The sequence below is a fragment of the Opisthorchis viverrini genome, assembly GCF_000715545.1.
Source record: "Opisthorchis viverrini unplaced genomic scaffold opera_v5_591, whole genome shotgun sequence".
Lineage (NCBI taxonomy): Eukaryota > Metazoa > Platyhelminthes > Trematoda > Opisthorchiida > Opisthorchiidae > Opisthorchis > Opisthorchis viverrini.
In genome coordinates this window covers 36,458-52,118 of record NW_008752255.1, presented here as the reverse complement: position 1 = coordinate 52,118, position 15,661 = coordinate 36,458, and the positions used below count along the sequence as shown (strand labels likewise).

Sequence of the window (15,661 nt, the reverse complement as noted above, 5' to 3'; positions counted from 1 at the left end):
TAATCTCAAATGGAGGGCTGCATTCATTTACTGTATTGGCCATGGTATTTTAAAGTTTGCGTTATCAGTAATAAGTTGCTTGCTAACAGAAACACATGTGCATGATCCACTTACGGTGTGGCATGGGGACCCGAGGTGCGTTATCAATCTTATCCCAGGAGAACTGGAGTTTCTTTCAGGAACCTCATATACTGAAGAGAGCACTTTCATATATGTGTATCGGCTGTTTAGTTTATGTGTTTAGCTTATATTCCTTGCATAGACAGGCATCGTTCCACCTCAAATCACCGCTCAAATATATTTCGGATGGTCATGCCAATGTTGCTCTTCTTTAATGAGCTACAGTACAATGTACGTGAGCGATTTTGTAAGTGCTCCATGGAAAATTCAGCCAAGCAGCAGACCTTTCCGTAGTCGGGCTTCGAAATGCAGCGCGCTATGCGTCACCTGATCCAAGCATTACATACTTAGCTGGACATTCCGGTTTTTCATCATCAGTGATGGCTTAATAATTCACATCAAATTTTAAATCAACCCCAACGCTGTGCCCCGCATAAGAGTTCGTACATCGAAGCGTTCGCCAAAAAAACTTCCACAGAAAAGATATTATTCCCGTGGTACTGTTGTTCCTAAAGCCTTTAATATTACCGGGTACTGTTGTTCCTAAAGCCTTTTACCATTTATGCTTTGTGGTGTATAAATTCCCGTTAATCCGTCATCGCCGCATCCATTAAAAATGTATCATATCCTCCGAATCTTTTTTCCCTTTCGTCAGAGTCTAAAATCGATCAATGTTTAATGTCTAGTAAGTCAGCCCCTCAAGTACTCGCGGTAAACAGGGGGAACAACACCTAAATGGGAAAATGGACCTTTTGGCGCCGAAATCAACGCACCATGCATGTTTCGTCAAAGTATTTCATTCTTCAACGTTTCAGTTTAGCAAAATCCCTTCAGAAATTCAAATGTGTAAAATGTACCCTCTGCGCGCAACTGTCTGTGAGATGAGTAAAACGCCACAGTGACGCATTAGAAAATTATCCCAAGTACAAGCCAACCGAAATCGTCTGTCAGGTATACTTCCCATTCTTTAGTAAGAATTCTTATCGTTCATACAACGCCTTATACATAAGTTGAAGCGGTTGTAACAACGCCGGTGTTGTTTTCATTCTACTCGCCCATGCATTTTACTGATGGAATAAATGTTCATTGGTTTGGTCCTGAGTATCTTCGAACAGATGTTTGTGCCTCTTGTGATACTGGTGATAGGAGTAAGCTGTTCGGAATTACTTGCAACAGTATTTCTTCCAGGTCTATTAGTATGACAAACATCGGAGTTAGTATGAGTAATTGTACCTGTTAAATTTGCTCCAGGGTGCCTGGGTCAATCATGAAGAAATGTGAATATTTCATCAGAAAAACTGAAGAAATGAGAGATGATTGTGCGAATATAAAACGTCATTTTTGTTACTCACATCGAAAAGTTGCAGCATGCTTACAAAACCGTAAGTAGTATTTCGCCGTAAATATAAAAGGGACAAGTACGAAAGGACAAAACTTTCTTTTTTGTGCGAATTCTCGGTAGCCCAGACTTAGCGCAAAATGGCCTTTAAGCTTATTTTATGCCTAAAAATAGAATCAGGCATACCGTTCCAATCGGTCATGTACCCGTAAAACACCAGCTGTCGTTTATTTTACTGGAATCTAGATTTCATTGCCTTAAAGTTTTTCACTAGAATTACAGATTTGAATGTTTCTGTGCAGTCAAAACATTTTGGGCCATTTTGCATTTAGTAACCTTCAGGTTACCGCCATTTAATTAGTAACAGTGTCGCTTGCCTTAATGTATGCAACTCTACAGAATTGATACCGTAATTCAGCAACCGAAGTAAAAGAATTAGGCAGGACGTTTCTCTACTTTCTCCCGTGCTTTTCTGTTGCCCTTTCGCATTCGTCGCCTGCGTTCACTATTTATATTCAAAAATAAATGATTACCCTTAGCAAACTGTTTGATTTTCTGTTGTCCTACACTATAAAACTGTATTTGGGTACGACTACTCCTGTTTCCAATACAGATTCCGAAGAGATTCCGCATTCGAAAGAAAGTACGTCTAGCCATAAACTGGCAGTAAATTGTAGGTAAAGAACTGGTTAATACCACAAGATAAATACATATATCTTAGTATCACAGGCGACAGATTTACATAGAAATCCCGAGTATAATATAAAAATGTTTTCATTAGCTCAATAGAATAAACTTGAATATTTTAATGAGATGCGCACGTACGTACAAACATTCTTTCGTTTGTTCCGTGGTCAACAACAGACAAGACATTTGATGTCGTTTAATTATTATTACCAAACGAGACCACATAAACGTTTTCATGTAACCCGGTTACGCACAGGATACATAAAATATTGGGTTTGGTACGGACCAAACAATTGAGCATAGAACAGATGTATGAACACGCTTTCCAGAATGTCTTGCTTTATTAACACAAGTCCAACTGTGCGTGCAAAAAAGTGAGTTAGATTCAATATTCGTCGCCATCTTTCTACCTGAGAGTTCCGTTCATGTTCATGCGATGCGTGCAAACAAGCAATGAGTTCATTGTTTCTTGTTCGGTCGAGTTTATTTTCCTTTCCGGACATTGTATGATGAAATACAAATATAAAAATGTACAATAAAAATGTACAATATGCTACAACTATTTGTGCAAATTATCACCGCAAAACGGTAAATTGTTGCGAAAGCTTCCTTAAAATTTCATCCAACTGTGAGAAAAAGTTTATTCCATTAAGCCGCCATGTATCAGGTGAAGACAAAGTTAGTAGAACTAGGGTTTTCGGCGCATACTTGAAATTTGTAATTCAATAAATCCACACACCAAGTTCTATGTTAGTCTACAGGTCTGAACAGTAGCCATAAGTACGTGTGACCAAGACTGGTAACTGCATTCTTTTCACACCAAACGAAACCACATTACTGTTAACCTTCCTTTAATCTACGGAAGGTAATCTGAAAACGCACTAATTAGAGAAAAAACGCAGCAACGTTGTAAAAGTCTTTTAAGATTACTGAACAAGTGCCGTTTTCCTTTAAATTTCACTGATTTGGCGTGCACAAAAGACGGTAGGTTTTCAAACTCTCTGACGGGTTTCAGAGACGTGAAATCACAAACGGACACTGCAAGCGAGTATCGTAAATAATCGTGTATCGATTTTCGAAATTTTCTTTGTAATACATGCTGTTATCACGAGCCAATCGTGTAATACTAGCGGGTATCTATCCAAGAGTATCGCATCATCTTTGTTCTTATATTGACACAGGAAAAGGTTGCAGGGGCTCCCGTAAGAATCTCCGCTTCCTAATATCTTTTTTCACAGCCTTTGTTTGTGTTTACTAAAACCCTCACATACTTCCATGGCATGATGCAAATTTTCAACAAAACAACTTCAAAAGCTGGTGAGTTCTGATCGTGCCAGACGTACTGCTTATCACCAACCATCAGGAAATCAGCAAAGATGATATATCTACAACAGAACCCTAAGCCTGATATAATTTTGAAATAAATGTAGCGGTGGTATTTGGACGTGCTTTACCAATTCGCTGAATACAACGAGGCGGAATGTTTTCTACCAAACACAACTTCAAACGACTACCATTGTGTTATCATAATTCAAACAAGGTGCTCACTATTCCTATTATTATGTGACGTAAATCAACCGGGAACTGTTGCTGGACGTTACATTATCAACTTTTGTTCAGGATTTCATTTGTTGTATCGGAGAACGGTGGAGCAGTGTTCCTTCCTGTGCCTGTTATGTTGAATTACTCAGCTGACGGTGAGAATGTTGCAAGGTACCAAGGCGTTCCAAGTGAAACGTTTTAAGCTCGACATGACACCTGTAAACCTACATTTGAGATGATTTGCGAAGTGAATGTGGTCCAGTGAAAAGGATTTGCGCCTAGAACATGATGTTGAAAGGTGATTTGTAAACTTCATGTGCGAGCACATATAATGAAGACAATTACGAAACTGACGATTAGGCGCATATTGTATTTTTTCTGGCATAAATGCAATTACTTCAGCTTCTACAGATGTGTCAGTTTTGGATTTGCTTTTCCGCGATGTTGTGATCTTCACTGTGCCTGGTTGGAGACATTACAAGTATGGCTGCCAACCGATGTCAATGGCGTTCTTGTTGTCAGTTTCCAGATTGTCTGAGTGAATATCTGGAGGTGTAGGCACTTCAGAATGATTGTGTTATGCTAGCACTAAGTCCCTCCCACATCCACCTTTATTCATTTCTTTACAATAAGGCTTTCAAATAAGTTATGGTTTCATGGCAGCGAAGCATCGGTGTTGAACACTGATGTCATGCTGTCGATGATGATGATGATGATGAATGTGGGGTTAATTGACAATGTGAGAAAATAGTCCTTGCTTGAAATGTTTGATTTTTTCATTTTCAAATTCACTTTATTGTGTCGGGTTAAGACACGCAGTTGCGCACCGATCGGATAAAAAACGGTCTTTTGACTAAATTTTTAAAGGTATACTGTAAATGTGCTCATTTAATTGAGTAATAGGTTACATTTCTGAATTTACGTTTTACCAGACATGCTGTCAATAAACGGAATTGTGTCACGGTGATCATCGTCAAATTCTGCCACAGTAAATTCATCGGCCAATGCACAACCACTTCTTGTACATTCTAAATTACCGTTTCTCATAACTACACATTCCGCAGGCAAATCAACCCTCCTTAGCAGCATCTGGCTTGACTGTGCGCTAACCCTTTTCTCAAATTTAGAGTCATTGGTTTGATTTAAACGACTGGATTCCTCAATAAATAAATGGCCTCAAATGTTGTGTTATGTGGTGCGCGTTGGCTATATTGCAGCCAACGTGGAGCTGCCATTTGGATGTCTAAATTACCCTTACGCTGGCCGGCAGATGACCTGTCAAGGGTAAAACAACCCTTACGATTTTGCACAACTTACTTTACTTGGGATAGAACGATCATCAAAATACTTCTCTTTATCCAGCCTGTTTTTCCTGTTTCCTAATTTGGGGGATTTTCATGTTCCATATTCCGGTGGAACCTCTGAGTACCAATATTGTCATGCAACGCTCATGCCGTTTGCATACTGAATCGCTATGTTTAATTTCAAACATCTTTCTAATGCCTCGGAATGTCTGTATTCAGTTTCGGTCTCTGTTCTCAATATCAGCCTATTTGGACAATGGCAGTGTGTGAATGAGTCATCAATAGTTTTCGAGAGTGTGCATGGTTTTGATACCATTCCCATCAGCAATTTTTTCTCATGAATCTACCACTATGATAATATCTGTTCCAAATTCACCGAACCACTAGTACACATTTTTGCTATTTTTAAAACCGACTCTAAACTGATGAAAACCCATCGATAATATATTTGCCGCATTACAAGTATACCGATTTTGTAACAAACCAGTATTTTGGGATATTTTTCAACAAACTTTTAATGAAAACACCCAAAGGCCGTGAGTTCAAATTTTTCACTGAAGATGAGAAAGTGTAAATTGCTCCCTAACAATAACCACTTTTGTGGGCACCACTGCTGGCCATTTTAATTTTTCGTTAAAAAAGATTAAAAAGATTATAGCCGTTTCAAACGTAATAATAGAAAAGTTAAACGAATGGTTTTGTAAATAAACGTGATGGTTTTATTCAAACATACCCACCTTAAGGGTTTTGACAGTGCTGTAAACCGGATACTCCCTACTAAACCATACATGGGGATGCTTATGGGATAAACGCCAAAATCGATCTCTTCCTAACAAAAATTAGTAGAATGTGGAACATCACAAAAGGTAGCAAATTTGTGAGAATACAGCTTAAGCAATTAGCGATTATTAATTGTATGAAACTGAAATATTGTTCGAAATCAAGTTACGGAACCCAATTATAATAGCTTTTAATTAGACAGTTTTGAATTAAATCTTCGTCTCCTAATGAGCTGATTCATTTTTAAACACGATATTCAAGCACGATTCTGCGTGGCAGACGGTGAGTAATTTATTGTCATGACTAATACAGTAGCTTGGAAGCGGTACTGTCCAGAAAGTTATTCTAAAAACATTGTGTTAAGTTCACTGATTGGCACGATGTCTATTTGCACTCTAAAGTTAAATCCAACTGTCCTCATTCAAATAGAACTTTGCTACCAAATAGTAATCCGACAGTACTGAATATCTGACAGGATTATGACGCATACTAGTGATAACGTCTGATCTAGTTCACAGCGTTGTTAATTGTTCTGTGGTGCATTAAGATTTCCCGAATTAAAAAGCAGGAACTGTCTGTGGAAATGCGGGAACGGAAGCTGCGCTGCACACGATTTAAAACAGTGATCATCATATATATAATTATGTGAAGCCACTACATTTCAAGATAAATATTGAACACTCGCTGTCGCTGCATCGTAGTGTGGCATATTCATCCATTAATTTGGATATGTACGGACAACTACATGAATAGCGCGGGGAATAATTGGTGTATATTAACTTATACACTAGCTTCCCAAATCTCACTTTCCATGTCTTACATACTTATTCCCGTCCCGTTCGGTGTGCAATGCCTGTTGCAAAATATTCGTGTGGAACAAAAACAGTGCGTACGTGTGTTTATTAATTTTATTATATTATACATCTTCCGCTCCACCATCAATGCAACAACCTATATGCATGCATCAATGAGCTGAGCACGAAATTTTTAGTGCTGATGAGAATTTCGGCTCGAATTACACTAGAAATAAATACTAAAATATCCATACAATTTACTGCTCAAATATTTGCTCACAAGTGGACGGATGTTTGAGGGAAGGTGAGGCTTCTTCCATCCTGACAATTATTCGAGAGCTACTCTACAAGATACATGGAACGCAGATATCACATGAAAATTTTTTCATGCGGCATTATATTGACCTTGGGTTTTGGATGACAGTGTGAGGTTCTATCTACTTGTCACTCCAGCGGTATCCATTTTGTTAGGAGTGTTGCCGGTTTTCGTGTTCCCAGGCGTAGATTCTCAGCATCGTTTCGTTATCATTGTTATTAGTTTTTTTCGAAAGCGTTTTTTTCTGATTCGCATAGTTTTTAGTTTGATGCAGTGCTTTTGTTTGAATTTCTTCCACCATTTAGAATATTATGAGTCCTCTCCTATGGGTGAAATTTGAAACTCCTTGGTCAGCAATATATCCATGAAGTCAGATGCCAATACCGTATTTTATGAGAAGACATATGTGACCAACGGATAACCTTACCATTTCAGTTGAACGCCGTCTCAAATCACTTAAAATGTAACTTGGATCCCAACATAGGAATATGTAAAATATCCCGTAATGGTTAAACCAGCAGAACTCTATCAAAAGTGCTGCAAGATAGTCCAAAATTATCAACAGTTTCTTTGCGGAAAATTTCAGGTTCGAATAAGTTTGAACGTGGTTGAGTATATCCTTGTATAACAATTACCAAATATATAATGCAACAATCATCAGGAATCTACAAGTGTTATATAAAAGACACATGCAGCGTGTTGATTNTTGATTATATCCTGCAGATCGCTCTATGGACAAAAAATTGAACCCGGTTGTAATTGTGATGGGATCAAAATAGCATTTCCTGTTTCCGATTCCTGTTTATTTTGCGGCACGCCACATATTCCAGAAACTACAACCTTGTAATTGAAAAACATCAAGCGCTGTAATTTTTATAATCACATATTGTATTGTTATCACTATATTATTATTATTACTTTGCCATATTAATGGCATGAAAAATGCTCAATCTTACAGCCTATGCAACTACAGGTTGGTCATATAAACTTCTAATTATATCTCTACACTGAACCGCATTCCTAATATTAATAAATGGCTGGTAGCTAAGCAGCTTTTATCATTGTTGGGTGCTCTGTATTGAGCATACAATATGATTTTAATTACTTAATCTGGTGAAAAATGACGTCATGTTAATGTTGGTTGAATTCTTTGTATGGCGACCGCCGGAAGCTTATGATTTCATTGGTTATATTATTTCAGCTCAGCATGATGGAACTTATTCCGTTAATGGTGTCATTCACGTTGCTGTTTTATTCCTCAACGTGTTGTCGCGAATTACTTGATCAGTTAGGACGGCTTGCGGTCCTCGTGTATAGTGGATGCGCTAGTTAAATGAAAGCAATATTTCGGACGTTTGCAGGTCTGAGTGCACCAAATGCACCCTGATATTTCATTGTTTCCTCAATCTAACATTGACGCATTCAGTTATCATGACAACCACGCCTGCGACGACCAATGTTTCGGGACATGGTATGTTTCAGCAAACATTGTCGCGTGAGGTGCGCATTAGCGCTGTCATTTCAGTCTACATGACCAATTAAGTTGTAGACTGGTTCATTTTATGTAATTATTTCAACCAGTAATGCGAGCTCAATAAAAGCGATATGAATTTACTCCATTATCAACAATTCAACTGTGGACAATTGTCGCTAACAGGAAACGTCTTGATACTGTTAAATAGAATTTATATGTTTACTAAAAAGTGTGGCCATTTGACAAAGCAAAACAACTGTGCAGTACAGATTACCAGAATTTTATCCATCACAGGCGCTTTATGGGTAAAATGCCAAACATTTTATTCGCATCCGATAACAGTAGTTTTAAATACTTGGGGATCCGGAAAGTACCCATGATATGTTTTTGCCTGCTCGGCGCGAATCTTTCGTATAGCGGTGAGGGCTCCTACCTAAGGTTTCCCTGCTCATAATGTTTGCCGCCAGTGTACGTTCACAAAAACCTAATCACCAAGTCAAGCATAACAGTCCAAAATATCGCCATATTAGTTTGCTTAGTCAGAGAGTCAGTCTTAGTGGAAATATGGTACGTTACTTTTGAAGTTAAGGGACTGTTGAAATTTTCGAATTTTGGTTCGCGTAAGCGTTTGCAGTGACAGATAATGCAGGAGCATAGATTAGTATGGTCGCCGTCTGATAGTATTTCCCGGCTTTCTTCCGACTTATTACGAACCACGTAAACAAACTGGAATATATATATTTATATGGGTTTACATACAACGTGATGCAAAACCCAATAATTCGTTCTTTTGGCGTTTCATTTTGCCTTCCCGTATCTGAAGACATCCAGTGATGTCGCCACATAAGCTGGACCGTACAATGATGAAATATATTTCGGTATGCAGTGTCCATTTTTCGGAGAAATCTCTCCTGGAAATCATGATTACCAAAGTCGGATACCTATATTTCGGAACAAACGTTAAAGTGCTACTTCAACTGGCGATGAATATTATCATTTATTACAGATAGAGGACAATGGCAGTCCTATCTGTTTAGTGTATCCTTCATCTTCTGCAACAAGAAACCTTTGGGAAAACGAAAAACCACATTTTAGATGTCCTTGAACCTTGGGGTGTCAGGGGACGTTCGACTATCTGCAACGGAAATTCTGATGAATATTGCATGCAGCAGTGACGGAATTTGCACTAGGCAGAATAAAATTTGTAGATAGATTTATTCCTCTCAAATTTTCTGAATGCATACGTGATATGTGTTTCTAAGCACGTCTTTTGTAAACCAGGCGAATTCATTGACGGACCTTTTATTTAGCGGAACACTGGAAGGTTTCCCATGTGTCAAACATTGCTGGATGAAACATAGGCATTTCCTCTCCATCCGTGGGTGAAATTACCAGATTGTTGAATTTACGCCATGCTACCTTGTTGTTGTAAATGGAGGAAGACGCTAATTTGCGGCAACATTTTGTGATGCGGAATCTATGTGACGCTGCATGTAAATTGTTGACTCATTATTTATTCATTATAGAAACGGCCAAACGGTGGGAGAAAAAGATGTAGATCATAGGTCGCGAGGCTGCATTGGTCTACAGAGAATTGACCATCTGAACCCTTGTTTAATTGGGCGTTGTATGCCAAACTAAATATACCATTCCTGTTTCAATTCGTCAAAGACTTCTCTAAGCATTCGCAATATTTTCGAAATCGCTTCAATACATTCCGTCTTACTCACCGGCTTATAACCCTGAATTGGTCATTAACGAGTAAATTTAATCAAAAAACACGCTTGTGATAAATACTAGTGTTCAAGTTTCCTGACTGAATTGTTTTTAAATTTGTAAAAAAAACTAGTAATACATTTTTTCGAGGGTATGCGTCAAATCCTATTCGAAACAGGATCCCTATAAACGACTTCCTGGGGAAACCCACATCAAGTTTTGTTCGTTCTTCACGTCCATGATATATTAATAAGCCTTCGGTTCGCACATCTAACTAGTGGGCTTCTGCGTTGACCACTTTCGTCAGGGAAAGTTGTGTGGGTAATGAGAACCAGAGACAAAAAGCCGACTTTGGTTGTATCGCATAACGGGTGTTAATTGGTATCAGCTCATTCCAAAATCAGTCAATTTCAAGGCACGCAATCTTTTGAATCTCAATTGTAAATGACCCGGCTGAACCTGTCTTATTAGCTTCAAGCAATAAATTTCCATCTCAAAGATGACTTGGGATATAATTATTATACGTCTTTTGCTCCATGCAGCTTTTGAAACTACAGGTAGTTCCGTTAATCTGTGTATAGTTTTATCTACACCAAACACCATCCGCGATTAAACGGTTAATCGGCTTCCAGTAATTTGAAAGTGTCCGATTTATTTGCCTTGTATTTTACAACCAATACGATAATGCTAACTTAATGTAGTGCAAAATGACGCAGCGTATTTATCCAAATACCTTTCTCCACGGGAATAAGACAATTGTGTGGCCACCGCTGGGGGGCACACGATGACTGCATACACGTATTTCACTGGCGTGAACAGCGCAACCGACCCATCCGTTCATGTTAACAAGAGTGACTTGATCTCTCAGGTAGGGTTTGCGGTCGTCACGTAAGGGTCATGCGCAACTTAAACGCCACCCAGCATACAGTTGGCCTATTTCTGGATGATTTAGCAGTTAGGAGATGAAAAACCTCTCGAACAGTTAGAAACTCAAATGTTTTCCATATTTATTGGCAATAAATATATTTCCTTTAGAAGACGGTAGAATAAATGCCAAATTCCATCACGCGTTTGTGTTGCACCGGGCTACCTATAACAATGTCTCACAGTGCGCAAAATTTTTCTTCAAAACATTCCAAAACCTTCATCCTTTCGGGATTTGTATGACTCACTTTTTCTTGTTTCCTCAATCGCAATTTTATAGCGCATTCTCATCGAATGTCAACATATTCAGATATCTTGACAACCATGCCTACAACAAAAAAGCCTTCAGGAAATGGTGAGCTTCACCAGGCATTATTGCAGAAGGCGCTCCCTATAGATGACTGTGAAGTTCTTACTCGTAATCCCCGATTTTAACACAATATCCCGCCGCAAATCTCACAAGTGTGCGCTACGCCTTGTTGTTGCAGCTCCACACCTTCACATGCATTGGTTAACGAACCTGGGCTTTTTAGTCGTTGTCATCAAGTAAGTGAAAAAATATATTCAAAGTTGCAAATAGCCTATCGAGCTGTCGAAAAAAACGTCTGCTGTCCACCACAGTGAAGTAAACCACATACAATTATTAAAAAAATCCGGAAAGATCCAAGTGATGATGGTGTTTCTGAGAAGGCAGGTGAAAATGGACAGGTATGCTCACTAAAAGCAATTTTACTTACGTTATGGGGTGTAGAAGCTGATATATATGCGAAGTGGCTCCTGGCCCGATATGTAAGCTCGAATGGTCTCACGTGCTCCATTCTATCTAATCAATAGAAGTTCAAGCCATACTTTCATGGAAACTTGTCGGCTATGCATCTGCGCACAATGATTCGTGAAACCATCATATACCTTTCACTTGTGTGTTTCCAGGACAAAATGATATGTGCGAGGTCGTGGATGAAGTCGTAATGAACCTTTTTGAAAACCACCGTTCAAACTAACCTCACTAGTTGAAAAATATGCGTTGTCTACTTAAACAGCTTGCTCTTTTTTCGGCTTTATTTAACAAAATCTTATTACAAGTTTTGATACAATAACAAAGACGTTCTGAGACTTCATTATTTCGCGCCTTGTGTTTTGCGAGGAAACCCATCGTTACAAATGTAGCAGAAGTTCATCCGATTTTCCGATGAACTCAATAATCAAGACTGTTTTGTAGGCTGAGGAAAAGAACGTTGTAGTTCACTGCTTCCGTTGGGCAGTTGTGATGCAATATTAAATATGAAAAAAGAAATTATATTGAATAAACGAGTTTTCACATATAGGTCACCGACTTTTGAATGAAAACAACTCATATGCGAGTCGTTATTGAAAATGAAAAAATCCGGTTATTACCACACCCCACCTGGTATGGCGGTTAAACTTTACGATTCATAAGCTGACAACTGTTAATGCTGAAGAAGGACGCACACAATGTCAAAGTTGTTAAAATGTGTTTAATAGGGAACATTTGCGGTGCCATCTGGTATTATATTTTGTTTGCTCCATTTTGTTAGCCAGACTATTCACCTTTTATTTCAGCATTCCCGTTGAAGAAAAATGATAAGATACATGGGAACAAGTGGTCGAAAGCGCCACAACGTTTCGTCTGACTACCTGACACTACATGATGCATATTTTGTTGACAATATTTTAAGCGTCACGAGAAATAGCTGCTTCTTCAACGAATTTTCAGCGTTAATCTATAGTTTTATCACTTGCAAATATTAACTGGAGCATGAAGTCACTTATGCAGAATAAAACTCACCTTGTCAAACACACAAAGAGGGTTTTGGTCAATCACCTTACGACGTTTCTCGGATTCGTGATAAGAAAGCGCAAATTTACTATGACAAGTGATTTGTACGCAGATTCTCACATTGCTTCCGAAAGCATGACCTTTAGTTGCAATGATGGAACTCATTTTATTCTTGCTATATCTACATTTCTTCTTTTTTCCTTAGAGCGCGGAAAACTTCCGTAGCACTGTGCGAGGCTTTCAGATGATCTCAAGTGATCAGTTTATCAGGGTTTCTTTGTAATGAAATATGAATTTAATAAACGTAATTCCCTCGTCTTAGTTGGCACGCAGAACCTCTCTGGGTATTAAAATAAACGAATAATGAAGTAGTGGATAAAGAAATCAAAAACAAAGGTTGAAAACACAGGGTAATCCTAAAAACCGTGGCGTACATTTAAATGGCCGTCACATGGCAGATGTGGAGTTTTTCCGCATTAATTAGTTTTTCAGGGTTTTCGAGACAAACTGCGCCCTACATTTGTGTTAGGCGTGTGGACGGAAGTACCGAAAAGTCCCGTGACATCTGCTGGTTAGTCGTTTATGCAGTCAACGTGTGTTGCGTGACGTTCAATAATAATGCAGGTTTCGAATGCTGTTATTCAGTGATTACGTATCAAGCCAACTGCTTCTTCATTTTGGTCAGTTTCATGGAGCAGCTTTTCCCTGACTTGCAAAACCTTTGACTGGAAAACTTGGATTGTGGTGACATTTGCTGAAGTTCTATGCAATGTTCCGAACACGTAGACATGGCCCACTGAATCCCAAAATTTTATTGTGTTCCTTCAACTTAGTGGTAAACTTAAGGTAAATTTTATTTTCTATAATACATATCCCGCGATTTTAGATACCCGTCAAATGCGTCGGAAAAGAGGATTGCAAAAATGAACGGTGTTTTCAACGGCCTTTGATGCTATTACGTAATGTTCAAGTAACTTTTGGATGTCCTCAGGAATGCGTCATCATTTTTTACTGGTCACATTGGTCACATGCGGTTAGTTGAGTTCATGTTTTATCACCCTTGTATTGGGCGATGTCTGTTCCCAACATGCACAATACTATTCTTAGGGGAGAAAACATATCACAACCTGAACAAAAAATTTGCAGGCTGATATGCTCTATTTTTATCAAGAACAATATTCTTCCTAATAACTCGTAATGAAGGGCAAATTTCTTATATATTTCACTCATAAGGAAACTAATTCACTTGTGTGGGGACCACGCGCGAATCCATTTTATTCGCCGAAATCATGTACGCGCTGCACACATTTCTTATAGGAGAGCAAAACCTATTTCACATAATGTGTTTTTAATTAAAAAATGTCAGGAATACGCCAACAAAATATCAGAAACAGTTATTTTGCGATCAGTGTTCAGGATCATAAATGTTGACAGCGGGCATGGATGAATCGCTCCAAATAATAAACTCCCTTCAATAAGTCAATTAGATAAATCTTTTATGTGAGCGTTCTTAGATACTTACCTCATAACAAACCTGAGGTGATCAGGACTGCGTGCGTCGCAATCTGCAAACAGACCTCTATTCACCATTCGCACCACTGCTCTGTCACTGACTGCGGTAACAGCGGCGGTGAGAGAAACTTCACGGTTTCTCTGTGTGTGTGTGCAGTCTCCGGAACATTTCTGTACTGTCTTCATTCATATAATCAGGTATCTGTCCATCGGATAAAGTAGCTGCAGGTACCACGTAAGACATTAACCGATAGTATCCAGAGTTACGTAGGTGTATTTCAAAGGTGCATTTAGATAAAAGAGCTATAAGCCAGTTTAGAGATAACCTTACGATGCATACACATGAAGAACACCTTGTGAATCACAAATAAAAGCAGGGCTTGTGGGGATACCTCAAACCTTGTTTTCAGGCCGTCTTTCTTGTCTATAATGCATTCCATATTTTCGCATTTCGGCATCCGTCTGCGGAAAACCTGTCTCGTTCTTGAGAGTCTGGTTTAGCAAAGTGCAAAATCAGAATCCAATAATTTCGAAATCTTGTCTTATAGCTGGCTGCTAGAACTTGCGAATGGCCCATAAGTTTTATCCCAATAGTCTCTGGGTGACCTCAAAGATTAACAATGTGAAATGTTTTGCGGAATAACAGAAATACATTTGACAAAACGCTAATGTAATAACCGGAAACCGCAGATGTTTTGCGAATAACAGAAATACATTTGACAAAACGCTAATGTAATAACCGGAAACCGCAGAAGCAATTAGTCCTACCCAGAAAATGGGCATCCCGTTGGTGGTCTAAGCTAGATATATTTGTGCTGAGTTTATGCATCGAACGTACATTACAACTGGTGTAATGTTTCTCCAGCGAATTGAAAAGAATTCTCCAAAGTGGGGCGATATTTATATGTTCCGCTTTTTGAAGTTCAAGTTAACAAACTAGCATGTGACGCCGATGGCGTTTTCAAATCTTCGATCGCAATCCATCCAACTGGAAATTTCTTTTGCGTAGCGGATGGGCTTGATTCAAAACTCACCTCGTTTTGCATATGCCTGACTTTTCAATGTTTTATAAGAGTTTTCACAATAACAACAGCCACTTCGGCTGCAAAGTAATCAGGCAAGTCAATCTTTGGTGAAATGCTTTGAGCATTTCCGGGACGCAACATCTTGAACACACCCCAGGAAGGTGGTGTACGCACAAGCGCGTGATGTTCCACTGACTTACCAATTATACTATGGCCTCGATACCCATCGGGGACGTCTCGACCGAAAATAATAAAGAAGAAATAACATGCAATGACAGCAGTGACCGTGAACGCCACTGGACACGCGTAAGAAACAAGTTTTCCGGTATT

The 15,661-nt window shown here is 38.9% G+C and overlaps 1 protein-coding gene across 1 annotated transcript in view; it reads left to right on the top strand.

Moving 5' to 3' along the window:
* T265_15548 (hypothetical protein) overlaps positions 1-13,364 on the top strand; it is a gene marked incomplete at both ends in the record, with an annotated part of 34,024 nt that extends 20,660 nt beyond the window's left edge. Inside the window, one exon of the mRNA XM_009178578.1 lies at positions 13,287-13,364. Within this exon, the coding sequence (XP_009176842.1) occupies positions 13,287-13,364 (78 nt within the window). The remainder of the gene's footprint in view (positions 1-13,286) is intronic.
* Positions 13,365-15,661: the final 2,297 nt, after the last annotated feature.